General features: G+C 38.6%; 1 protein-coding gene across 6 annotated transcripts in view; it reads right to left on the bottom strand.

The window, feature by feature from the left end:
* R3HCC1L (R3H domain and coiled-coil containing 1 like) overlaps positions 1-23,614 on the bottom strand; it is a 166,103-nt gene that overhangs the window by 46,186 nt on the left and 96,303 nt on the right. For 5 of the 6 annotated variants that reach the window (XR_008998980.1, XM_036886414.2, XM_036886415.2 and 2 more), the window contains one exon: positions 3,120-4,942. Coding sequence is in view for 5 of the 6 variants with exons in the window: in XM_036886414.2 (XP_036742309.2) it covers positions 3,120-4,928 (1,809 nt within the window). In the remaining variant the exon portion in view is untranslated. Of the gene's footprint in view, positions 1-5; positions 2,241-3,119; positions 4,943-23,614 lie in introns of those variants that run through there. The other variant, XM_057506189.1, reaches the window with a different exon arrangement.

Genomic DNA, 23,614 nt, shown 5'->3' with positions numbered 1-23,614 from the left:
TTTTCAATTTTGGGTTTCCTATTTAAAATGAAGAGCATTTTTACAAAAGGCTATAGGAAGACAGAGAGAAAGTACAAATTTGAGTTAGCACACACAGAAGGAAGATGGTTTGGGCTGTGTAGTGTTCCTTCACTCTTTTCTCTTTCCTGGCTATACACTGTTAGTAGCCTTCTGTAACAAAAGGAGACTCCTACCTGAATATTTACCCCTATCTAAAAATTCAAATCCACTCTAGAAATTCCGGCCAGTAAAGGGACCAGATGCTGGTATCCATCAATATCAATGTTATGTTGCTGGTATCCTACTAATTCTCCTACCAATAGGTTTGTTGATCAGTATAGGAGGCAGCAAGGGTTTTGGAAGTTTTATCTAGACAGCAATAATTCCTGTGTTTCTGTACCAAGATCTCAGAGGGCTGAAAGAGGTCATACCAATATCCTTTTCTTTATTAACTAACAACTTAAGTTTTTGGGCATCCCATACCATGGCTTTAGGAGATTAAGTGTGATCCTTGAAGATTCATCAAGAGTTGCAGTTCTGGGAGCTCAATAATGACCTACCTATGCTCTCTTCTCACCTCAGAGGTTTCAGGAGTTCAAATGACACAGGAAACTGCTTTACATGCCAATAGCTGCCACACCCTGCTCTAAGGCATACTTCTCTGCCTATTAGAAATATCAAACATACCTCCATGTGTAGCCATTGTCAACAGAGAAACAGACCAGCTAGGAAAACAGCCAAAAAGCTTTGACTGGGAAGTTTTCAAAGTAGGCAGACACTCTGGTTTAGCCTTTAATAAAGTATGTTCGGAGCAACATAAATAATATATTAAGAATAATAGTCACCAAAGGGCCATTAATGTTATTGGATTTATGACATCTTTTAATAACATTATTATTGTATCTTCTAAATCCCAAAGCACAGGAGACCATAGCCTGGAGCTGTATCCACCACCTGCATTCTCAGCCCATCAGCTTCTTTCTTGTTCTCATCCATCCTCATCCCTCAACATAAATTCCACTTTCTACCAAGGACCTCCAAAGAAATAGAAACACAACACCAAGGCATTGGCTGTCTTTTTTTCTGCCATTCCATGCTTTAGGTCATGCCAGTGTCCTCTTTGCCTATATTACTATGTCCTCAAAATATTGAGTAGTTGCCTGAAATCTTTTGTAACCATTCTAAACAGTGTTAAAACCTGAAAAACAGAGTTGCATACCTGAACACCCCTCCCCCAAATACAGAAACCATATTCCTCAGCTACCACACAGAATCCAAGTTCCAGCAGCAATGTTCTGAAGCCCCTGGAGGCCCCCCTAAAAAGGCAGAGCTCTAACTAGCCCTATGCCTACATGCATTCAGTATTTACTGAGTCCTGCCACGTGTAAAAGGCTCTGTGTCATGCCCTTCTTTTGTAGGAAGCCATTCTTTCCTAATCATACCTGTACTCTCCACCCACTCAGGTAGTCCCTTTGCCAACTCCTAAGAACACCGCCTCTTTCTCAGACTAAGGCCTTCTCCCAATGCTTGCAGCCTTAACAACTCTTCTTTATTCACCTAACTTCCCACATTATTAGTACTTTTTAAACTGATTTGGGTCTAAAACCTCCGCTGAACAATTTCTTTCTTTCTAATTATGGGCTGACAGCTATCCCTAGTTTCCACACTAACATTCTGACATACACTTAAGTTTATGTATTACCTTTGAGCAGTGGTTCTCACTTTATGTACATCAGAATGACCTGAAAAAATTTGTAAATATACAGTTTTCTCGGGTAAAGAGTACATTTCTAACAAGTTCCCAGGTGATGCTCATGCTGCTGGTCCAGAGACCACACTCTGGAAACTATCACCTTTGAGAATATGATAAAAGCTATGAAAAACTGCGCATACATATAATGTTTGCATGCAATTTCAAGCAATTCATGAATGCCCACTCACAGATACCTTCTGTGCTGTATTTCTTTCTAAGGGATGTTTAGGACACAGTGTTCCCTGATGTGACCATAAGAAGTGCTAATTGTGGTACAGATGTGCATGCCAATACCTCCTACAAATGAGGAGGAAGTGCTTGGCATTGGAAAATCAGTTCTGTACAATGCACTGCCCCCTTCAGTCTCACCTCTCTCTCTCACATGCATGTGATGATTTTTCTGTACCTCTGGTTTAATTCCCAGAAAAAGACTAAGAGGCTCTTTGGAATCACTCAAATAAAACCATATTATAGGTGAAGAAGTGATCTGGTAGAAAGAACATAAATACTGGATTAAGAGAAAACTAGACTGAAATCCTGGTTCTGTCTTAAAGTTATGATCACTAAGCCTCAACTTCTTCATTTATAAAATTGGGGATTTTCCAGGGAAATCATTTTTTCCCTTCTAGGCAAAGGTTATGTGAAACCCCCATGAGGATGAAAGGAGTGGTGGTTCTACCATTTAAAACCAATGATTCTTATGTACGGTAAGGAATTTAAGTGTTGAATAGCAAGTGAATGTCTAAATTAAGAAAATGAAATAACTGAACTAAATAATCTCTAAGATTCTTTCAAATCTAACATTTTGCATTTATGAACTCTGGCCCACGTAAAATTACTCACTTATATTATCTATACATACTCAATAATCATTTATTTAACTCAGCACAGTAAACTCTTTAAAAAACAATTATACCTTTATTTCCCTTCTCTACACTAACAACATTCCAACACCTACTGGAAAAATAAATATAAATAATAATAAGCTTTTCTCCTTCCCTCAAATAGGCCTGTGTAAGTTATATCTTAATCAGAACAGAAAAGCCCTTCTGAAGAAGCTTCCCTCTGTATTTCCTCAACATATAGCCAGAGTTTACTTTAATTTTTAATTTAGTAAATTTCTTTATTCAGCAAGATCTCTCAGGATTTGGCTGTTACAGATATAGCTCAATTCTATATATTTTAGCTTTAAAAGATCTATCAGGTATTCTTTTCTCAACCTACAATCCTATAGTTTATTGCAAGAACCCACACACTATATGTAATGTGTGAGTATGTACAAATATCTATCAGAATTACCCCCTAAATCCCAGGTTCTATGAATCTATAAATTACCTAAGCATCAGGCAATTAGCACTAAACATACCTCTTGTAGAAGATGTGGATCCAGGCATTCACCATCATCATTAAACATCGACTCCCAGCTCTCCTCAATGGCAGCACTTTCTTCCATGTAAGAAGTTTTAGTTGCTTTCATTTCCATGGATGTTTCCACAGACAAAGAGTCTATATCAGGAGAGGATACACCAAATTCTATATTCTCTGAGTCACCTTCCTCTTTCGTTTTGAACTCTTCAGCAGTTTTTAGTTCATTCAATGCCTCTGCTATATCGCTAGTACAATCTAGATCATTGCCCAAGGCACTGTCTGAAAGTAGTGCTGTCCCATTTAACATACTGAGTTCAGAGTCCAAAAAAGTGTTACAATTACTACCAGCAATCTTCTTTATAGGTAAGGAAGAAGCAGAATCTGACAAGCTCTCTATCAACTTTCCTGTTGACTCTGTGAAAATAGATGAAATACTCTCAGCATAAATATCTGAGCAAGCAGTCAGGTTGCTGAAATTTTCAGTGTCATTACCACTTCCAGCTGTATGAAGAGGAGCTGTATCTGCACTCATTTCTAAATATTCTGAGGAATTACTTGTGTTGCTACAGGCCTCTTCAACTATTCTAACTGCAACTCTACAATAGCTACCTACAGCTATCTGATTGGGCATGACATCTGTAATGTCTATCATACATGCCTTATTGGTAATGTCACCTAAGCTCTTAGAGCCATTTTCTGTAACTGTTTCATGAGGAAGGAAAGCTGCATCAGAAGTTTCATATTGTACACATAACTCATCAGCGGTGCTGTCATTCTCATACTCTCTAATCATTGTTGAATCAAAAATGCCATTTGTGCTCTCTAATTTGGGGATTACAGTCATTCTATGAGAGATGTGACTCACGGTGTCAGGAATGGAATCTATACTTTTCTGACCCAACATGAAATCAGTACTGTTGGATCTATCACCAACATTCTCAGCTTCAAAGTCTATACAAGTTTGATCAGTGACACGATCCGGACTTCCAGGAACAGAACTCATGGTGACCCCTCCATTGCTGAGCTTCAACATTCCACCTGAGGTTTGCATGCCTTGTTGTACAATCCCAGAATCAGAAGTTGGTTTTACTGGTACAGTCATACTCTGAGGTGTCAACACAGAACTAAAAACTCCAGGAAACTGGGATAGTATCTCCACAACCTTGGTATCAGTTTCAGTTCTGCTTTCCAAACCTCTGTCTTTACATGTTTCCCCACTTAATTCATGCCTACTGAAATCACAGAATTCTACATTTTGTAATGTTCTGTTTATCAGAGCTTGAGCCTCACTGGTTTCTGAACAAGACTGAGAGAGAGGCAACCTCTCATGTCTTGTCACATCTGTGGTTCCAACCTCCAAACACTCCACCTTCAGTGGTTTTAAATGTCTTTGTAAAGGTATACTAGGTATAATCCCAGGATCTGGGACTCTGTGCTGATGTCCTTGGGATAATACTTCTTTGGATTCTGTACTTCCCCTCTTAGTACCAACACTAGCTTGCTTGCTTGCTTGAAGACATGCATCTTTTCTTAATTTTTTTGAAGATTTCTTTCCTCCCCTAAGATTGTACTCCTTCTTATTAAGAGTAATACTTAGTCTTTGAGCCTCAGGTTTGTCTCTAAAGCTCTCCTTTTGGGACAGACATTCTTCTTTTTGTTCTTGTTTCACCATGGAGTTAGGTTGACCACATCTTTTTTCTCCATCACCTGACTTGAGGAGTATTACACCTCTTCGAGCTTTAGGTACATAAAGTGCCATGTCAGGCCTTCTGGCTCGAACTCTGCATCTCTCTGCTTCTTGCTGCATGGCACCACCTCAATCTAAAAGAAAAAGACGGAATGATTTAATTACCAGAAAGTAATTACAATGTATTGAACCAAGATATTTTTAAAGACTAGTAGAGGGCCCACTAATCCATCCTATAGAAACCCTCAAGTTAAAAGAAAGTAAAATCTGCCATAAAATAATTAATGCAATCAGGTAAGCAACTAAGGAAATTAAGTTCTAAAACAATTCATGAGCCCGTGAATTATATCTACCTATCTTCTTTCTTCATATTCCCCACGCCCTTTACCTCCACCTCCCAGTCCTACTTTTTAACAAAAGGCCTTGTCTCAGACTAAATTAAAACACTGCTATAACAGTGACTGCCAGCTATCAAAAACTCATAAAATACAACTGTCTCCCTACTGTAGGAACTCAGAATTTACATTGAAGAGTATATTCAGAGAGAACCCCAAAAACATATTTGCTCCACATATATATATATATATATATGATATTTAAGATTAACTTATGGAAGTAACTTGAATGCCAGCTAGAAAATGAGACTATTAATCAAGGACTGCTTTCTAGAAGATGTTTTTGACCTATGTAATACTTTAGCAAAGAAACAGGTAGTGGGAAAGAGAGACATTATTCTATTAATACTTTTTAATCAAGTGACCTACTATAAATTTTTCCTCCTTCCAGCAGCAATAAAACAGGTGTGGATAGGATGAAGGAGGGTGGAGACCAAGGAATGTGATGAGAAAAGTCCACCATGGTTGATGAATGGAGTTACAAGGGGGGGGAAATTTAATGACAGTTAAAAAGACATTTATCTAGTATCTACAAGACACAAGCAATATATGCTAGACAATTTCATACTGAGTTATTCTTTTACTCTTCAAAATAATACTGTGAAATAGGTATTAGTTTGTCCAGAGCCAAGAGAATAAGTAGCTGGTATACAAAGCAAAAAAACACCCATACACACTCCAAAGCACCCAATGTTAATACTTCACCACATACATGTCAAAGGAAAGAGATAGGATAGGAAAACTATTTTCAGATCCCTAAAATTTCCCCTGCTCCAGAACACCTCCTCAGTGAAGCAGCTCTGCTCTCACTGCACAGGCTATTTTCTCTTCAGCCATGGTATATACCATGGTCCAGTGATGTTCTTGTCCCTTTTCTCTTTTGATGTCTTATTATCTAGCCCATTATTCTTCATGGGTTCTCTCCCTATCTATTCATTTGTGGAAAAATATGACTTTAACACTTAGCTATGCCAGGATTTTTCAAAAATGCTGACTTTCCAAAAATAGAAGTATTACAGTGTATTTCATTGAAAGGGATGCCAATGAAGACATCTGGTATCCAAACAAGACATTTGTTTCTTGATCTTGGCAAAGCATCTGACAAAATACATCACGATGAACTTCTATATGTAAGATGGTAAAATGTAGGCTACTTAATACAACTGGTAGGTGGTCTCATAACAAGAAGTAATAATAATGGGCAGAAGTGAATTTAGAGAGGCTTATTTTAAGAACTGTGCCCCCATAGCCTTTCGGAATTTAATATTTAAAAAAACAATTTGGATGAAAAAATAACTTGGATATAAACAATAAACATTGAGTGCTTATTAAACCTGCAAATGACACAAGATTGATAGGATTAATAAGTACCAAAAATTATAAAGTTAGAATTTAACTAACATTTCTACAATCTGGAACACTGTGCTGAAAACAATATGAAGACATAAGAATGAATAAATACAAAGATCTACTTTAGGTTTAAAAAAAACAGTTGACTTCTGTGTGAAATTTGCACAAAAAACATCTAAAAGCTTTTATCTCATCTACAAAGTCAATAAAGGCCAAAAGGGTAGTGTGGATGTTTAGAAAGGCAACACAGTCTTAGATTACACAGTCTAGAAACTATGCCATACAATGTAGGATTAAAGGAACTAAAGGTATACTCCTTGCCCAAAAAGGACTACAATGGAAACATCCCAGCTACCTTTATACCTAACAGGCTGGTTGATCTACAGAAGAGACAAATTTTCTCTTCTAAGTTTCTATGCTTCTATATTTCTCCAGAAGTCAATACCAAACCAACTGGTAGAAATTAAAGGAAAATAAAGTTTAGCTCAATATAAAAAAGAATTCTACTTTCAGAGTTCTCCCATGCTATTACTATCAAGTAATGAACTCTGTCTCTAGAATTCTGTCTCTAGAATAATTTAAATACAGTCTGGATAACTGACTGATTACACTAGAGAAACAACTTCTATCTGTATGGCAGATTGGTCTGGATTAATTTTAATCATTCTTCGAACTCTAAATATTCTATTTCTCATTTACACCAGACATATATACCACAGATTTCAAATTTAAAATAATTATTACATGCTATACAACTGATGACATAAATTTTAAAACTTAAACCTTTTTTATTAGTGCCCACATGTTGTCATTATATGTTTTCCTAAAGCTGAATAACAGTGTAATAAATTTGTTATTATCTAATTCTTAGCAAAACACTGAATTCAATTATGTCATGACCACCAGTGTTGGCATGGGTTTAGCAACCAGCTTTCCAAGTGCAGTTTGGACAACTGGTTGACACTTTTGTTTATATCAATCATGTCAACAATATGATTTCTTTGCTAACCCGGATCATCATTTTTGAATGGAAAATTATATCCTCTACTTTTTGAGTTATGCACAACGTAAGAGCTAAAGACATGACATTTTTCCCCATCACCTTAACTCTAGACAATTAAAAAAAACAAAAAATCAAGCCCCGAATGAAGACATTTGCTGATCTCTGTGGTGTAACTATTCCCAACATGGCTAATTTCAAGCTACCAGTGTGACATCACTGAACATGGAACTAGGAAAAGGTACACAGTAACATAATACACAATAGTTCAACCATAAAGATACAATATATATATATATAAATAACACCAAGGGTAAGTAACATAGTAAAATGTAGAAAACTAATTAGGAGGGCATGAATTTTAATTTATTACCTTCCTATAAAAAGCATCATTTATTTACAATAAGGTATGTAATTTAATTTTAATAATGGCTATGTTCAAAAATCAGTTTGCAAAATTCCTAAAATTTTAACAATCAGCTCTTGGGCCAGAAGGAGATGCCCCAATACACCACTGGCTGTGACTTCCTTCAAAATACTCATCGACACACACACAACAACAAAGGACATCCCCATCTTGTGGGCTTTCAAGATAATGCCAATTCAATTTAAAACCTTGTGTTTTCATGAATTTCCTTTACAACTGTAGGCATGAAAGGCCTTTAGCATTGAGAGACAGGGTGCCTATTATGTGCATGTTTAAAATATATCTTGGATTAAAAGTTTCCCACCCAGGTATTTACTAAGAGCACTTGATATTTTCTTTCTCTCTTTAAACACAGTTTAATTTTTCACAATGTTCTAAGTGCTTTTATCAGTCCAATTTGTTTCTTAACTGCAAGGGAGAATCAGTTATTTGGGGGGTATATTTTATAGCTAACTTATCCTGGAATGGCCATCAGCATGCAATTCTATTCAAAATTACATTCCCTAAAGGGAATAAAAATTCATATTTCTTTACAATTGTGGGCAATTAATTGCTAATGTACACCTTTAAAATATTTAAGCCAAATCATTTTTTATACTACACTTTTGAACACTGGGATCATACATAAGCACCTGCCAAACTGCTCCTACAGTTTCAAATTCTCCTTAAAAGAAAAATAACTTCCTTTAAGTACCCTCTGACCCATACTCATGAGTAAGTGAACTAGCACAGGACAAATTAAGTTTTTATATTTTCATAACAGAAAGTCAACACTATCCACATTTGGTATCTGAAATATATGGATCCCTCTCCAATCAACAATAGAGAATATTGGCACTTAAGGTACTCACTGGATAATTCAATTAATTCAATCCAGTACTCACCAAAGGTTCAAATGAGACATCTGCCATTTGAGAGAAAGTGCCTAATGGACATTTTAACTATTCATTATTTGAGAACAAATTCTCTAAGCTCTATCACTTTATTGGCTTATTAAAATGCATCATAACTAAACCATATATTTTTGTCTTAACTTTTTATTTGGAAATAATTTCATATTTACAGATAAGTTACAGATAAGCACCTGTACATCCTCTGCCAATATTTAGCTACTATTAACATTTTACCGCACTTGCTTTATCAGTTGAAATTGTGTGTTTCGTCTCTCCTTTCTCTCTCTACACATACACACACAATTTTTTTCTGAACCTTTTGAGGGCAAATCAGACATCATGGCCCTTTTACCCCAAATACTTTAGAGCATATTTCCTATAAACAGGTATATTTTCTTTCATAATCACAACAGTTATCACTGTCAGCAATTTAACATGATACTTTTATCCAGTCTACCTTAAATATTACAGTTCTGTTAATTGTCCCAGTAATATCCTTTACAGCATATTTCCAATACTGGATCCTAGATTAGAATTACATAATGAATTTAGTTACCATGTCTCTTTACCTCCTACATTCCAGAATGTTTCTGAGGCTTTTCATGGTCTTTTATGACATCAACGATTTGGAAAACTCACACTCCCAGCCTTTTGTTTTGGTTTTGTTTTCTCTTCTTTTTCTTTAATAGGATTTATTTATTTATTTTGGAATCATTTATCTAAAATTACATGAGCAACATTATGCTTACTATACACCCCCCATCATCAAGTCCCCACCACATATCCCATTACACTCACTGTCCATAAGTGTAGGAAGATGCTATAGAATCACTACTTGTCTTCTCTGTGTTTTAGAGACATCCTGGTGCCCTGCACTACATTATGTCTGCTAATCTTAATGCCTCTTTTTCACCCTTGTCTCTCCCTTCCCACCCAACCTCCACAGTCCCTTTCCCTCTGATAATTGTTAGTCCATTCTTGGGTTCTGTGAGTCTGCTGCTGTTTTCTTCCTTCAGTTTTTGCTTTGTTCTTCTACTTAACGGACGAGTGAAATCATTTGATACTTGTCTTTCTCCGCCTGGCTTATTGCACTGAGCATAATACCCTCTAGCTCTATCCATGTTGTTGCAAATGGTAGGATTTGTTTTCTTCTTATGGCTGAATAATATTCCATTATGTATATGTACCACCTCTTCTTTATCCATTCATCTACTGATGGACACTTAGGTTGCTTCCATTTCTTGGCTACTGTAAAAGGTGCTGCAATAAACATAGGGGTGCATATGTCCTTTTCAAACTGGGCTGCTGCATTCTTAGGGTAAATTGCTAGGAGTGGAATTCCAGGGTCAAATGGTATTTCTATTTTGAGCTTTTTGAGGAACCTCCATACTGCGTTCCACAATGGTTGAACTAATTTACATTCCCACAAGCAGTGTAGGAACGTTCCCCTTTCTGCACATCCTCACCAACATTTGTTATTGTTTGTCTTTGGGATGATGGCCAACCATACTGGTGTGAGGTGATATCTCATTGTGGTTTAAATTTGCATTTCTCTGATGATTAGGGATGTGGAGCACCTTTTCATGTGCCTATTGGCCACCTCAATTTCTTCTTCGGAGAAGTGTCTGTTCAGATCCTCTAACCATTTTTTAATTGGATTATTTGCTTAGTGTTTGTTGAGGTGAGTGAGCTCTTTATAGATTTTGGATGTCAACCCTTTATCAGATATGTATTTATGAATATATTCTCCCATACTGTAGGATGTCTTTTTGTTCTATTAATGGTGTCCTTTGCTGTACAGAAGCTTCCCAGCTTGATATAGTCCCACTTGTTCATTTTTGCTTTTGTTTCCCTTGCCTTGGGAGATATGTTCATGAAGAAGTTGGTCATGTTTATGTCCAAGAGATTTTTGCCTACATTTTTCTCTAAAACTTTTATGGTTGCATGACTTACATTCAGGTCTTTGATCCATTTCGAATTTACTTTTGTGTATGGGGTTAGACAATACTCTACTTTCATTCTCCTACACATAGCTGTCCAGTTTTGCTAACACCAGCACTTGAAGAAGTTGTCATTTCCCCATTGTATATCCATCACTCCTTTAGTATATATTAATTAACCATATATGTTTGGGTTAATACTATCCGGACTCTCCGTTCTGTTCCACTGCTCTGTGGCTCTGTTCTTGTGCCAGTAACAAGTTGTCTTGATTACTGTGGCTTTGTAGTAGAGCTTGAAGTCTGGGAGCATAATCACCCCTGCGTTATTCTTCCTTCTCAGGATTACTTTGGCTATTCGGGGACTTTTGTGATTCCATGTGAATTTTAGAACTATTTGTTCCAGTTCATTAAAGAATGCTATCGGTATTTTGATAGGGTTTGCATTGAATCTGTAATTGCTTTAGGCAGGATGACTATTTTGACAATATTAATTCGTCCTACCCAAGAGCATGGAATGAATATCCATTTATTGGTGTCCTCTTTAATTTCTCCTAAGAGTGTCTTGTAGTTTTCTGGGTATAGGTCTTTCACTTCCTTGGTTAGGTTTATTCCTAGGTATTTTATTCTTTTTGATGCAATTGTGAATGGAATTCTTTTCCTGATTTCTCTTTCTGCTAGTTCATCATTAGTGTATAGGAAAGCAACAGATTTCTGTGTACTAATTTTGTATCCTGCAACTTTGCTGAATTCAGATATTAGTTCTAGTAGTTTTGGAGTGGAGTCTTTAGGCTTTTTTATGTACAATATCATGTCATCTGCAAATAGTGACAGTTTGACTTCTTCTTTACCAATCTGGATTCCTTGTCTGAATGCCTTGTATTTCTTTGTTTTGTCTAATTGCCATGGCTAGGTCCTCCAGTACTATGTTGAGTAACAGTGGGGAGAGTGGGCATCCCTGTCATGTTCCCGATCTTAGGTGAAAAGTTTTCAGCTTCTTGCTGTTAAGTATGATGTTGGCTGTGGGTTTGTCATATATGGCCTTTATTATGTTGAGGTACTTACCCTCTATACCCATTTTGTTGAGAGTTTTTATCATGAATGGATGTTGAATTATGTTGAATGCTTTTTCAGCATCTATGGAGATGATCATGTGGTTTTTGTCCTTGTTTTTGTTGATGGGTGGATGATGTTGATGGATTTTCGAATGTTGTGCCATCCTTGTGTCCCTGAGATGAATCCCACTTGATCATGGTGTATGATCCTCTTGATGTATTTTTGAATTTGTTTTGCTAATATTTTCTTGACTATTTTTGCATCTATGTTCATCAGGGATGTTGGTGTGTAATTTTCTATTTTTTAGGGTCTTTGCCTGGTTTTGCTATTAGACTGATGCTGCCTTCATAGAATGAGTTTGGAAGTATTCCCTCTTCTATTTTTTTGGAAAACTTTAAGGAGAATGGGTATTATGTCTTCTCTGTATGTCTGATAAAATTCAGTGGTGAATCCATCTGTACCAGGGGTTTTGTACTTGGGTAGATTTTTGATGACCTATTCAATTCCGTTGCTGGTAATTGGTCTGTTCGGGTTTTCTGTTTCTTCGTTGGTCAGTCTTGGAAGGCTGTATTTTTCTAAGAAGTTGTACATTTCTTCTAGGCTTTCCAGCTTGTTAGCATATAGATTTTCATAGTATTCTCTAATAATTCTTTGTATTTCTGTGGGGTCCGTCATGATTTTCTTTTCTCATTTCTGATTCTGTTGATGTGTGTAGATTCTCTTTTTCTCTTAATAAGTCTGGCTAAGGGTTTATCTATTTTGTTTATTTTCTCAAAGAACCAGCTCTTGGTTTCATTGATTTTTTTCTATTGTTTTATTCTTCTCAATTTTTTTTATTTCTTCTCTGATCTTTATTATGTCCCCCCTTCCCCTGACTTTGGGTCTCATTTGTTCTTTTTCCAGTTTCAATAATTGTGACTTTGGACTATTCATTGGGGATTGTTCTTCCTTCTTTAAATAGGCCTGGATTCCTATGTACTTTCCTCTTAGAACTGCCTTCGCTGCATCCCACAGAAGTAGGGGCTTTGTGCTGTTGTTGTCATTTGTCTCCATATATTGCTTGATCTCTATTTTAATTTGGTCATTGATCCATTGATTATTTAGGAGCATGTTGTTAAGCTTCCAATTCCATGTGTTTGTGAGCCTTTTTGTTTTCTTTGTACAATTTATTTCTTGTTTTATACCTTTGTGGTCTGAGAAGTTGGTTGGTAGAATTTCAATCTTTTTGAATTTACTGAGGCTCTTTTTGTGGCCTAGTATGTGGTCTATTCTGGAAAATGTTCCATGTGCACTTGAGAAGAATGTGTATCCTGTTGCTTTTGGGTGGAGAGTTCTGTAGATGTCTGTTAGGTCCATTTGTTCTAGTGTGTTGTTCAGTGCCTCTGTGTCCTTACTTATTTTCTGTCTGCTGGATCTGTCCTTTGGAGTGGTGTGTTGAATTCCCCTAGGATGAATGCATTGCATTCTATTTCATCCTTTAATTCTGTTAGTATTTCATTCACATATGTCGGTGCTCCTGTATTGGGTGCATAGATATTTATAATGGTTATATCCTCTTGTTGGACTGACCCCTTTATCATTATGTAATGTCCTTCTTTATCTCTTGTTAATTTCTTTGTTTTGAAGTCTATTTTGTCTGATACTAGTACTGCCAACACCTGCTTTTTCTCCCTATTGTTTGCATGAAATATCTTTTTCCATCCCTTGACTTTAAGTCTGTGTATATCTTTGGGTTTGAGGTGAGTCTCTTGCAAGGAGCATATAGATAGTCTTGCTTTTTTATCTATTCTATTACTCTGTGTCTTCTGATTGGTGAATTCAGTCCATTTACATATACTTATTGCCATTGCAGGCTTTAGATTCAAGGTTTCCAAAGGTTCAAGGGTAGCTTCTTTACTATCTAACCATCTCACTTAACTCTCTTATTAAGCTATTATTTACACAGTCTGATGATTCTTTATTTCTCTCCCTTCTTATTCTTCCTCCTCCATTCTTTATATTTTAGGTGTTTTATTCTGTACTTTTGTGTTTCCTTTGACTGCTTTTGTGGATATTTGATTTTATCTTTTGCCTTTAGTTAGTATTTGGTTGGTCTGCTTTCTTTGCTGTGATTTTATTTTCTCTGGTGACAACTATTTAGCCTTAGGAGTGCCCCCATCTAGAGCAATCCCTTTAAAATATGCTATAGAGGTGGTTTGTGGGAGGCAAATTCCCTCAACTTTTGCTTTTCTGTAAATTGTTTAATTCCTCCTTCAAATTTAAATGATATTCATGCTGGATACAGTATCCTTGGTTCAAGGCCCTTCTGTTTCATTGCATTAAATATATCATGCCATTCTCCTCCGGCCTGTAAGGTTTCTGTTGAGAAGTCGGATGATAGCTTGATGGGTTTTCCTTTGTAGGTGATCTTTTTTTCTCTCTGGCTGCCTTTAATACTCTGTCCTTGTCTTCGATCTTTGCCATTTTAATTATTATATGTCTTGCTGTTGTCCTCCTTAGGTCTCTTGGGTTGGGAAATCTGTGGGCTTCCATGGCTGAGAGAGTATTTCCTCCCTCAGTTTGGGGAAGTTTTCAGCAATTATTTCTTCAAAGACAGTTTCTATCCCTTTTTCTCTCTCTTCTTCTTCTGGTACCCCATCTTCCGTTTGGATTGGTCACACAATTTTCTTAATATTATTTAATTCCTAGAGATCCTTTTATCTCTCTCTGCCTCGGCTTCTGTGTATTCCAGTTCTCTGATTTCTATTCCATTTACAGTCTCTTGCACCTCATCCAGTCTGCTCTTAAGACCTTCTATCGATTGTTTCATTTCTGTAATCTCCTTCTGGACTTCTTCCCTTAACTCTTGCATATTTCTGTGCAGGTCCATCAGCATGGTTATGACTTTTATTTTGGAATCTTTTTCAGGAAGATTGGTTATATCGTATCTCACCAGGCTGTCTCTGCGGCTGTCTGAGTGATTTTTGACTGGACCAGATTCTTCTGCCTTCTCATGGAGATAGATGTGGGCGCAGGCAGGTAGCGTGTGTGTCAGCTGGGAGAACAAAGTCCCTTCCTGCTTGTTGGTCGCCTTGCCCTTCTCCACTGCCTGTGCTCTCTACCTGCACACTGGGAGCCATCTCTGGAATAATCTCCTGAGCTGCCATGGCAGGACGGCCCTCGGGATAGCCTAGGGCCCTGCGGGGTTTCGCAGTCACAGCAGGTGTGTTCTCCTGCAAAAACAGTATGTGCCTTTTGGACCTTGCTCCAGCTTCCACTGCCTGTGCCATCTACCCGCACACCGGGAGCAGTCTCTGGGATAATCTCCAGAGCTGCCGTGGGAGGGGTGGCCTTGGGATAGCCTAGCACACTGCGGTGGGTGGCAGACATGCCACATATGTTCTCTTGCGAGAACGGTGCCCCTTTGTGCCTTCTGGACCTTGCCCTGGCTTACTCTGTCTGTCCCGGTTAGCTGCATGCTGGGAGAAGACTCTGTGTGGTTGCTGTCAGCAGGGCTGTTCTCCAGCTGCTCTGCAGCTGTGGCGGGTCAGCCAGTTTGCTTGCAGTTGCTTGTAGCACGGCCAGGGGGAATGAATGGCAGGCTGCTTATCACTGTGAGGGGCTTCAGTTCTGCATTACCCCCCAGGGGGTTAGGGAGCCTGAAGTTCCTCAAGATTCCCAGCCTGCTGGGCTGAGTGTGCTTGGACGATTCTGTCCAGCTGTTGAGACTTTGTCCCTTTAAGACTTTAAAAGAGTGCCCGCTTTTCTTTTGTCCCAGGGGAGCCGGCTGTGGGGCTCAGCTCTCAGTCTTTGTCTCAGATTTCAGTTTTCCATTATCTCTAATAGCCAGTATACCATGCATTGTGTGTCTGTGCTCCCGGTGCAGATTACTAGGGCTGGTTAGTAGTCCTGTGTTTCCACTCCCTCCCCACTCTGATTCTTTCCTCCCGCCAGTGAGCTGGGGTGGGGGGAGTGCTCAGGTCCCACCAGGTCACAGCTTTGTATCTTACCCTTTTCGTGAGATGCTGAGTTCTCATAAATGTAGATGTAGCCTGGCTGTTGTACTGTATCTTCTGGTCTCTCTTTTAGGAATAGTTGTATGAGCTGTATTTTCAAAAATATATATGGTTTTGGGAGGAGATCTGTCACCCTACTCACACCACCATCTTGAGCCCCTCTCCACCTCCCAGACTTTTTAATAGAACCATCCCTTATTTAAGGTTTGTGTGACATTCCTTATGATTAGGTTGAGGTTATACATTTTCAGCCAATATAGTACATAGGCAGTTATGTCTCCTTCTCAGGGCATCATGTCTGGACGCACATAATTCTATCTGTCCTTCAATGGTGATCTTTACATTATCACCTCATCAAGATATTGCCCAATTTCTCTGTGTAATTACTGTGTATTTTTTCCCTTACAACCACTAGGGAAGGTGTAGGGTAACAATTTAAGAGCATACAAATAACCTGCTCCTCATCAAAACTTCCCCTAGATTTAGCATCCACAAATGATTCTAATCTGATCCAATCTAATTATGATGGTTGCAAAATGATGGTTTTTCCCAACTGTGCAAGTCCCTTCACATGTACCAGTCAATCCTTGTCATTTCTCTGAAAGCCGAAGTAAACCATGTATCTTAGCTAACCATAAAAGCTAAGGATCTCTAAGTTAAAAGTCAATGTTAGGAGGGTTGGCGGAAGATGGCGGCGTGAGTAGAGCAGCGGAAATCTCCTCCCAAAACAACATATATGTATGAAAATATAACAAAGACAAACCTTCCTAGAATAAAGACCAGAGGACACAGGACAATATCCAGACCACATCCGCACCTGAGAGAACCCAGCGCCTCGCGAAGGGGCCTCCCAGCAGCTCCTGCTCCAACGCGACTCCACCATTTTGGAGCAGCTGCCCGAGCCAGGCCACGCCCACAGCAACAGCGGAGATTAACTCCATAGCAGCCGGGCAGGAAGCAGAAACACTGTCTGCGCGCAGCTGCGCAGCACAAGCCACTAGATGCCGCTGTTCTCCCAGGAGAGGAGGGCCACAAACCAACAAGAAAGGAAGTCCTTCCAGCCGTCACTCGTCCCAGTTCTGCAGACTATTCCTATCACCATGAAAAGGCAAAGCTACAGGCAGACAAAGATCACAGAGACAACACCAGAGAAGGAGACAGACCTAACCAGTCTTCCTGACAAAGAATTCAAAATAAGAATCATAAACATGCTGACAGAGATGCAGAGAAATACGCAAGAAAAATGGGATGAAGTCCGGAAAGAGATCACAGATGCCAGAAAGGAGATCGCAGAAATGAAACAAACTCTGGAAGGGTTTATAAGCAGAATGGATAGAATGCAAGAGGCCATTGATGGAATTGAAATCAGAGAACAGGAACGCATAGAAGCTGACATAGAGAGAGACAAAAGGATCTCCAGGAATGAAACAATATTAAGAGAACTGTGTGACCAATCTAAAAGGAACAATATCCGTATTATAGGGGTACCAGAAGAAGAAGAGAGAGGAAAAGAGATGGAAAGTATCTTAGAAGAAATAATTGCTGAAAACTTCCCCACACTGGGGGAGGAAGTAATCGAACAGACCACGGAAATACACAGAACCCCCAACAGAAAGGATCGAAGAAGGGCAACACCAAGACACATAATAATTAAAATGGCAAAGATCAAGGACAAGGAAAGAGTGTTAAAGGCAGCTAGAGAGAAAAAGGTCACCTATAAAGGGAAACCCATCAGGCTAACGTCAGATTTCTCAACAGAAACCCTACAGGCCAGAAGAGAATGGCATGATGTATTTAATACAATGAAACAGAAGGGCCTTGAACCAAGGATACTGTATCCAGCACGACTATCATTCAAATATGACAGTGGGATTAAACAATTCCCAGACAAACAAAAGCTGAGGGAATTTGCTTTCCACAAACCACCTCTACAGAACATCTTACAGGGACTGCTCTAGATGGGAGCACTCCTAGAAAGAGCACAGCACAAAACACCCAACATATGAAGAATCGAGGAGGAGGAACAAGAAGGGAGAGAAGAAAAGAATCTCCAGACAGTGTATATAACAGCTCAATAAGCGAGCTAAGTTAGGCAGTAAGATACTAAAGAGGCTAACCTTGAACCTTTGGTAACCACGAATTTAAAGCCTGCAATGGCAATAAGTACATATCTTTCAATAGTCACCCTAAATGTTAATGGGCTGAATGCACCAATCAAAAGACACAGAGTAATAGAATGGATAAAAAAGCAAGACCCATCTATAAGCTGCTTCCAAGAAACTCACCTCAAACCCAAAGACATGTACAGACTAAAAGTCAAGGGATGGAAAAACATATTTCAAGCAAACAACAGTGAGAAGAAAGCAGGGGTTGCAGTACTAATATCAGACAAAATAGACTTCAAAACAAAGAAGTAACAATAGATAAAGAAGGACACTACATAATGATAAAGGGCTCAGTCCAACAAGAGGATATAACCATTCTAAATATATATGCACCCAACACAGGAGCACCAGCATATGTGAAACAAATACTAACAGAACTAAAGGGGGAAATAGACTGCAATGCATTCATTCTAGGAGACTTCAACACACCACTCACCCCAAAGGATAGATCAACCGGGCAGAAAATAAGTAAGAACATGGAAGCACTGAACAACACAGTAGAGCAGATGGACCTAATAGACATCTATAGAACTCTACATCCAAAAGCAGCGGGATATACATTCTTCTCAAGTGCACATGGAACATTCTCCAGAATAGACCACATACTAGGCCACAAAAAGAGCCTCAGAAAATTCCAAAAGATTGAAATTCTACCAACCAACTTTTCAGACCACAAAGGCATAAAACTAGAAATAAACTGTACAAAGAAAGCAAAGAGGCTCACAAACACATGGAGGCTTAACAACACGCTCCTAAATAATCAATGGATCAATGACCAAATCAAAATGGAGATCCAGCAATATATGGAAACAAATGACAACAACAACACTAAGCCCCAACTTCTGTGGGACACAGCAAAAGCAGTCTTAAGAGGAAAGTATATAGCAATCCAAGCATATTTTTAAAAGGAAGAGCAATCCCAAACGAATGGTCTAATGTCACAATTATCGAAATTGGAAAAAGAAGAACAGATGAGGCCTAAGGTCAGCAGAAGGAGGGACATAATAAACATCAGAGAAGAAATAAATAAAATTGAGAAGAATAAAACAATAGCAAAAATCAATGAAACCAAGAGCTGGTTCTTCGAGAAAATAAACAAAATAGATAAGCCTCTAGCCAGACTTATTAAGAAGAAAAGAGAGTCAACACAAATCAACAGTATCAGAAACGAGAAAGGAAAAATCACGACGGACCCCACGGAAATGCAAAGAATTATTGGAGAATACTATGAAAACCTATATGCTAACAAGCTGGGAAACCTAGGAGAAATGGACAACTTCCTGGAAAAATATAACCTTCCAAGATTGACCCAGGAAGAAACAGAAAATCTAAACAGACCAATTACCAGCAACGAAATTGAAGAGGTAATCAAAAAACTACCAAAGAACAAAACCCCCGGGCCAGATGGATTTACCTCGGAATTTTATCAGACATACAGGTAAGACATAATACCCATTCTCCTTAGAGTTTTCCAAAAAATAGAGGAGGAGGGGATACTCCCAAACTCATTCTATGAAGCTAATATCACCATAATACCAAAACCAGGCAAAGACCCCACCAAAAAAGAAAACTACAGACCAATATCCCTGATGAACGTAGATGCAAAAATACTCAACAAAATATTAGCAAACCGAATTCAAAAATACATCAAAAGGATCATACACCATGACCAAGTGGGATTCATTCCAGGGATGCAAGGATGGTACAACATTCGAAAGTCCATCAACATCATCCACCACATCAACAAAAAGAAAGACAAAAACCACATGATCATCTCCATAGATGCTGAAAAAGCATTTGACAAAGTTCAACATCCATTCATGTTAAAAACTCTCAGCAAAATGGGAATAGAGGGCAAGTACCTCAACATAATAAAGGCCATCTATGATAAACCCACAGCCAACATTATATTGAACAGCGAGAAGCTGAAAGCATTTCCGCTGAGATCGGGAACTAGACAGGGATGCCCACTCTCTCCACTGTTATTTAACATAGTACTGGAGGTCCTAGCTACGGCAATCAGACAAAATAAAGAAATACAAGGAATCCAGATTGGTAAAGAAGAAGTTAAACTGTCACTATTTGCAGATGACATGATACTGTACATAAAAAACCCTAAAGACTACACCCCAAAACTACTAGAACTGATATCGGAATACAGCAAAGTTGCAGGATACAAAATCAACACACAGAAATCTGTGGCTTTCCTATATACTAACAATGAACCAACAGAAAGAGAAATCAGGAAAACAACTCCATTCACAATTGCATCAAAAAAAATAAAATACCTAGGAATAAACCTAACCAAAGAAGTGAAAGACTTATACTCTGAAAACTACAAGTCACTCTTAAGATAAATTAAAGGGGACACTAACAGATGGAAACTCATCCCATGCTCGTGGCTAGGAAGAATTAATATCGTTAAAATGGCCATCCTGCCCAAAGCAATATACAGATTTGATGCAATCCCTATGAAACTACCAGCAACATTCTTCAATGAACTGGAACAAATAATTCAAAAATTCATATGGAAACACCAAAGACCCCGAATAGCCAAAGCAATCCTGAGAAAGAAGAATAAAGTAGGGGGGATCTCACTCCCCAACTTCAAGCTCTACTATAAAGCCATAGTAATCAAGACAATTTGGTACTGGCACAAGAGCAGAGCCACAGACCAATGGAACAGACTAGACAATCCAGACATTATTAACCCAGACATATATGGTCAATTAATATTTCATAAAGGAGCCATGGACATACAATGGCAAAATGACAGTCTCTTCAACAGGTGGTGCTGGCAAAACTGGACAGCTACATGTAGGAGAATGAAACTGGACCATTGTCTAACCCCATATACAAAAGTAAACTCAAAATGGATCAAAGACCTGAATGTAAGCCATGAAACCATTAAACTCTTGGAAGAAAACATAGGCACAAACCTCTTAGACATAAACATGAGTGACCTCTTCTTGAACATATCTCCCCGGGCAAGGAAAACAACAGCAAAAATGAGTAAGTGGGACTATATTAAGCTGAAAAGCTTCTGTACAGCAAAAGACACCATCAATAGAACAAGAAGGATCCCTACAGTATGGGAGAATATATTTGAAAATGACACATCTGATAAAGGCTTGACGTCCAGAATATATAAGGAGCTCTCACGCCTCAACAAACAAAAAACAAATAACCCAATTAAAAAATGGGCAGAGGAACTGAACAGACAGTTCTCCAAAAAAGAAATACAGATGGCCAACAGACACATGAAAAGATGCTCCACATCGCTAATTATCAGAGAAATGCAAATTAAAACTACAATGAGGTATCACCTCACACCAGTAAGGATGGCTGCCATCCAAAAGACAAACAACAACAAATGTTGGCGAGGCTGTGGAGAAAGGGGAACCCTCCTACACTGCTGGTGGGAATGTAAGTTAGTTCAACCATTGTGGAAAGCAGTATGGAGGTACATCAAAATGCTCAAAACAGACTTACCATTTGACTCAGGAATTCCACTCCTAGGAATTTACCCTAAGAACGCAGCAATCAAGTTTGAGAAAGACAGATGCACCCCTATGTTTATTGCAGCTCTATTTACAATAGCCAAGAATTGGAAGCAACCTAAATGTCCATCAATAGATGAATGGATAAAGAAGATGTGGTACATATACACAATGGAATACTACTCAGCCATAAGAAAAGGGCAAATCCAATCATTTGCAGCAACATGGATGGAGCTGGAGGGTATTATGCTCAGTGAAACAAGCCAAGCGGAGAAAGAGAAATACCAAATGATTTCACTTATCTGTGGAATATAAGAACAAAGGAAAAACTGAAGGAACAAAACAGCAGCAGAATCACAGAACTCAAGAATGGACTAACAGGTACCAAAGGGAAAGGGACTGGGGAGGATGGGTGGGTAGGGAGGGATAAGGGGGGGAGAAGTAGGGGGGTATTAAGATTAACATGCATGGGGGGGTAGGAGAAAACGGAGGGCTGTACAACACAGAGAAGGCAAGTAGTGATTCTACAACATTTTGCTATGCTGATCGACAGTGACTGTAAAGGGGTTTATAGGGGAGAGCCTAGTAAACATAATATTCGTCATGTAAGTGTAGATTAGTGATAGAAAAAAAAAAAAGGGCAGTTCCTGTGTGGTAACCTCCAACGAGTTCTACACAAGGGTATAAAGGGCATATAAAAGTGTAGGCAAAGGGTCTGTTTGTGTTTATACAGAGGATCAAAGCCTAATTGGGCTACCCCGAAAATGAACTAAGATATGATATGAAAGAGAACTTCCAACATCAGCACTCTCTGGAAGACTCATGCCAGAAGATGATCATCAAAAAACCCCAACAAAGATCCACGCACTGCCACAGCTGTAGATGCACTCATCCCACCAGTTCCTGGACTTGCCATGGGAATGAGGAAGGAGATATCTAAGCTGGCCTGTGCATACAGTAAAACAACAAAATTGGACTGGATCTATACTGTTGGAACTCAACCAAGAATTAGGAGAAGTGCAAATTGTAGCGCTCCAAAATCTTACAACTACAGACTATTTACTGTTAAAAGAACATAAGGGATGTGAACATTCCCCAGGAATGGGTTGTTTTAATTTGTCTGATTTCTCTCAGACTGTTCAAGTTCAGTCGGACAATATCCACCATATCATAGATAAGTTTTCACAAATGCCTAAGGTGCCTAACTGGTTTTCTTGGTTTCACTGCAGACGGCTGGTAATTACAGATATGCTTTGGTTATGTAACTATACTCCTATTATGTTAATATGTGTGTGCAATTTAAGTAGTAGCTTAAAACCTGTACATGCTGAAGTTACACTTCAAGAAGATATGTCAGAGAAATAATCAATCTTCCCATGTTTTCTTCCGCCTGCTACTTCTATAGCTTTTCTTCTTCCTTCCTAATTACAACCCTTAAATAGAATTCGTGCCTCATATCAAATTTACCGACTATCATAATTCTTCCAAGTGGTAAAGATACCTCAAGACAAATGCTGGGCATAGAAGCCACAGGGCATAAATATGCAAAGAAGTAAAAAGCTAACCTTTCAAACAATAAGGCTTCCCTCTCACTTACCAACTTCACATTTCCCTGTATGGCCCCGGAAGATGACTGGTTAGCCAGAGACGGGTAAGATTCCTCAAGGGAGGAACAACCTAAGACAGGCACAGTCGCAGGGGGGCCATCAGGTGAGAAATTGGGGATCAACAGAGGTGAGGCTTAGAACCTCACCCCCCCGTTCTGAGAGAAATCTTCTGCATACGTGGATGTTTTATTGCCCTGGTCTAGCTTGGATTAACACATAGTCTACAGGCACACACCTGATCATCTACATGTGCTCTCTTACAACACTAAACTATGTTTTCTACCTTTATCTTGTATCTACCTACCACTTCAGCATTTTATTAAAAATAATAATAATAAAGAGAGAAATGTGGTATCCACATATAAATCAAGTATAAAAACCAAATGAGTATTCATATTTGAACTGACTGTTTAGAGTTCATAATGCATGAGCAAAACCGAAAGTTTCTGTGATGACTGCCCTTGTACTGTTCACTATGTAA

This window comes from Manis pentadactyla, chromosome 8, assembly GCF_030020395.1.
Source record: "Manis pentadactyla isolate mManPen7 chromosome 8, mManPen7.hap1, whole genome shotgun sequence".
In the NCBI taxonomy this organism is placed as follows: Eukaryota; Metazoa; Chordata; class Mammalia; order Pholidota; family Manidae; genus Manis; species Manis pentadactyla.
Note: the sequence above shows the minus strand (reverse complement) of the source record. Positions and strands in the feature narration are given on the sequence as shown.